The sequence below is a fragment of the Sapajus apella genome, unplaced genomic scaffold (genome assembly GCF_009761245.1).
Source record: "Sapajus apella isolate SASKATOON/1434 unplaced genomic scaffold, GSC_monkey_1.0 scaffold94, whole genome shotgun sequence".
Taxonomy (NCBI): domain Eukaryota; kingdom Metazoa; phylum Chordata; class Mammalia; order Primates; family Cebidae; genus Sapajus; species Sapajus apella.
Window position 1 is genome coordinate 953,359 of NW_022437034.1, and position 3,804 is coordinate 957,162.

At 56.3% G+C, this 3,804-nt stretch overlaps 1 protein-coding gene across 1 annotated transcript in view; it reads left to right on the plus strand.

Annotated features, from left to right (window-relative positions):
* Positions 1-2,455, plus strand: part of TSPAN15 (tetraspanin 15) — an 81,663-nt gene extending 79,208 nt beyond the window's left edge. Inside the window, exons 6-7 of the mRNA XM_032256188.1 lie at positions 903-1,061; positions 1,627-2,455. Of these exons, the coding sequence (XP_032112079.1) occupies positions 903-1,061; positions 1,627-1,776 (309 nt within the window). The 3' untranslated portion in view covers positions 1,777-2,455. The remainder of the gene's footprint in view (positions 1-902; positions 1,062-1,626) is intronic.
* Positions 2,456-3,804: the final 1,349 nt, after the last annotated feature.

The following is a 3,804-nucleotide window of genomic DNA, read 5'->3' on the forward strand; positions in this document are numbered from 1 at the left end:
CCCCTTCTCCCCCCTTCTCCCCTTCTCCCCTTCTCTCGTTTTTCCCTTCCCTTTTTTCCTGCCCCTCTCCCTTTCTCCCCTTCCCTTCTCCTCTTCTCCACTTCTTCTCATGCCTTCCTCCCTTCCCTTCTTCCGTTCTCCCCTTTTTTCTTCCCTTCCCTTCTTTTCCCCTTCCTTTTCCCTTCTCTTCCTCCCTTTTCTTCCTCCCTTCCCCCCTTTTTCCCTTCGTTTTCCCCCTTGAACCCAGCAGATGGAGGTGACAGTTAGCTGAGATCACTCCCTCTCTCCTTCCTTTACAACAGCCTGGGAGACAAGAGCAAAACTGGAAAGGAAAGAGGGAGGGAGTGAGCAAAACGAAGAAGAGGAAGGGAAGGAAAAGGGAAAGGAAGAACCTCTTTGGTTCCAGTTGTTCTGTAGCCTCAGCCTCCCAAGTAGCTGGAACTGCAGGTACCTGCCCCTACGCCCAGCTCATTTTTTTTTTATTTTTAGTGGAGACAGGGTTTCACCATGTTGGCCAGCTGGTTTCAAACTCCTGACCTCAGGATCCAGCCACCTCGGCCTCCTGAAGTGCTAGGATTACAGGCATGAGGCACTGTTCCCGGCCAACATCTGTAAGGCTTTTCATGCAGGGACTTCTGAGAAGCATCAGGCAGGGCAGTTGTCTGTGGAGTACGATTACCCTGAGCTCAGCAGTCCCTCAGTCCCCAACATCGATTGCTGGGGCAACCAAAATTGCCACCATTTGTCCCCAGCCCTCTCTAGAGAACAGTACTGTCCATTAAGAACCAGTACCTAGGGCCACCTTCTCATGCTGTATATGGGAAACTGAGGATCAGAGCGGTTGAGGGACTAGCCTGGACCTGGAGTAAATGGCAGAGTCAGTTACCTGTGGCTCCTGCCAGGCGAGTTGCTCCGCTGTGCTGACCTCGCTCCTCCCCATGCAGCGCCTCAGTGTGCAGGACGTCATCTACGTGCGAGGCTGCACCAATGCCGTGCTCATCTGGTTCATGGACAACTACACCATCATGGCGGGCATCCTCCTGGGCATCCTGCTTCCCCAGGTGGGCAGACCATGGGTTCAGAGACAGTGTGACTGGGTGATTGCAGAAGGGCAGAGAAGGTGCAGAGGGGGAGGTGAAGAAGCTGTTTTCATAGAGTCCGGGGCTTGCCCGGAGTGGAGGGGGCTGCATGTCTGGAAGAAGGGGGTGAATGGCAATAGCAGTGGTGGCGAAGCTTTTCCGAGTGCTGCGGAGGCACGGCTGCTCCACTTCTCCCTGTGAGGGAGGCACTGTTATAATGCCCACTTCACAGAGGAGGAAACTGAGGATCGGCAAGCTTCAGTGACTTGCCAGGATCCCCTAGATAGTCTGGCAGAGCTGGGGTGGAGACAGGAATACCAGGGGGGAGGGCCTCTTGCTGATGAGCACAGCAGGGCTCTCTGGGATTTCCTGGGAAGGGGAGAGGGGGCCCACGTGGGGGCTTCTTGGGCAGTGTGGGTGCTGGAAGTTTCTGCTGTGGGTGTTGCCCAGGTCACACAGAGCCCTGAGGGCTTGGGACTGGCTGCTTGTGTTTCTGCGAGCCGGGAGCTGTAGGGAGGCCCTCACCAGCTCTGTCCTTTCTTCTCAGTTCCTGGGGGTGCTGCTGACGCTGCTGTACATCACCCGGGTGGAGGACATCATCAGGGAGCACTCCGTCACTGATGGGCTCCTGGGGCCAGGTGCCAAGTCCGGTGTGGAGGTGGCGGGCACGGGCTGCTGCTTGTGCTACCCCAATTAGGACCCAACCTGGGATGGCAGCTCCAGCAAGGACTCCCGTCTGGGACAGCACCTCTCACTCAGTCCACGTCATGGGGCTGGACAGGGCTGCGGGCCCTCTGCCCACACTCAGGACTGACCACAGCCAGGGCTCTTAGTGTGTGTGTTTTTGTGTGTGGGGGGGGTCCCACAGCCGTGGCTGCCTCCCCAGGGAGCGGAGCCTGGGCCTCCCTTTAAAGACTTACCCAAGGCGGCTCCGGAATCTGTGCCCACCTGCGGCCTGGGGAATGAGGCCCTCTTCTTCCGGCCTGGACTGCGGGGGAGGGGAGCCTGGGGCCCCGCTGGGGCCCATTTCATCTCTGGCAGTGCCTTGGCCTGAGGTATTCAAGGCAGTTTTGTAGCACTTGTAACCCTGGAGAGGGGAGGGGAAGGTGCCCCTGGGGCGGGAGGGAAGGGCTGTTCCCGCCGCCACGCCCATGGCCAGCCTGGCCTCTTCTCAGCCTCCCAGGTGCCTTGAGCCCTCTTTTTTGCAAGGGCAGCTGCTTCCTTGATCCTAGTTTTTTACGTGATTTTTGTAACATTCATTTTTTTTGTACAGATAACAGAAGTTTCTGACTAATCAAAGCTGGTATTTGCCCTCATGTCTTATTCTTGCCCTCCCCCCAACCAGTTTATTAATCAATAAAAATGCGATTTTTTTTCTTTCCTGTGTGCTGTTTTGTTGGGGCGGGGGTAAGGAAGGTCGCAGCCTGGACTTGGAAACCCTCTGTGGACGCGAGGATGAAAGGGGTTTATGGGGTGAAGATCTGGGTAGCTAGGGCCACCGGCCGGGGGAAAGCCTCAGGTCCAGAGGTGACCACGCCTATCTTACGGACAACCAAGGGAAACAGGCTGGGCTAGATACAGCAGGAGGCTCCACCTCCCGGAAGCGGGGCGGACGGCGGACCTGGGAAACGGAGCTGGGGAAGCAGCGCGCCCACAGGTTCACCTACAGCGCTCCCTGCATCCCTCAGTGTGCCCAAGAGCTACTGCGCACCTGCACAGCGCGGTGTCGGTCGCCCCCTGCTGGAGACGCCGGGACCTTGCGAGGATCAGTCCACCCAACCTTCAGGCCCCAAGACATGGGATCTAGGTTTTCTATGAGGCTGTTAGTAGCCAGGACACTAGAAGTAAAGCAGCAAGAGCCCCAGACCTGAAGAACTGACAGCGAGAACCGTCCATACACCCAGAAGTTAAGTGGTCAGATGCCTGGTCTGCCATGTGTACCAACCCCACGTATAAGAAGGGGCAGGAGGAGGATTTTTCAAAGTACACAATAACACAACAACAAAAAATCTGCCATAGAGCATAGCTTGCCAGGAACTTGTCTAGACACTTATAGATACTAACTCCTTTAATCCTCACAACTAGGGTAATTCTTATCTCCATTTTATTAGTGGGGAAATCGAGGCACAGGGCAGTTAAGTAACTTGCCCAGGTAGGCAGCTGGTAAGTGACAAAGCTGTGACTTGAGGCCAGGTAGGATCCCTCGAGCCACTCAGCCCCTCTGCTCTACTGCCTCTGTCACCTCCTGTGTACACACAGTACCAGGTGTCTGAAACCAGTGGAGGCTGCAGCTGCTTCTGAAGCCCTGTCCTGGGGATATTCGCTGTAGCCACTGCTGGAGGTGATATTACTCGAGACATCACAGGGGATGTTACCTGAGCTTCCACTAAGAGGATTCCCCGAGGCAGCTCCAGAATCTCTGTCCACCTGGGGCCTGGGGAACAAGACACTCCCTTCTCCAGGCCTGGGCTGGGGTTGCGGGGAGAGCCTGGGGCTCTGCTCAGGGTCCAATTCATCTCAGCAGTACCTTGGCTGGTGTTATTCAAGGAAATTTTGTAGCACTTGTAATCAGGGAGAGGGGATAGGGGAGAGGGAGTGTGCCCCTCGGAGTAGGAGGGAAGGGCAGCAGGGGAAGGACAGGAGGCTGGAGCCCCGGTCTTGTCTCACTTTGACCTAATGGACACAAGGCGAGGTCAAGCTCTATCTGGCTGGAGGCCTTATAGCC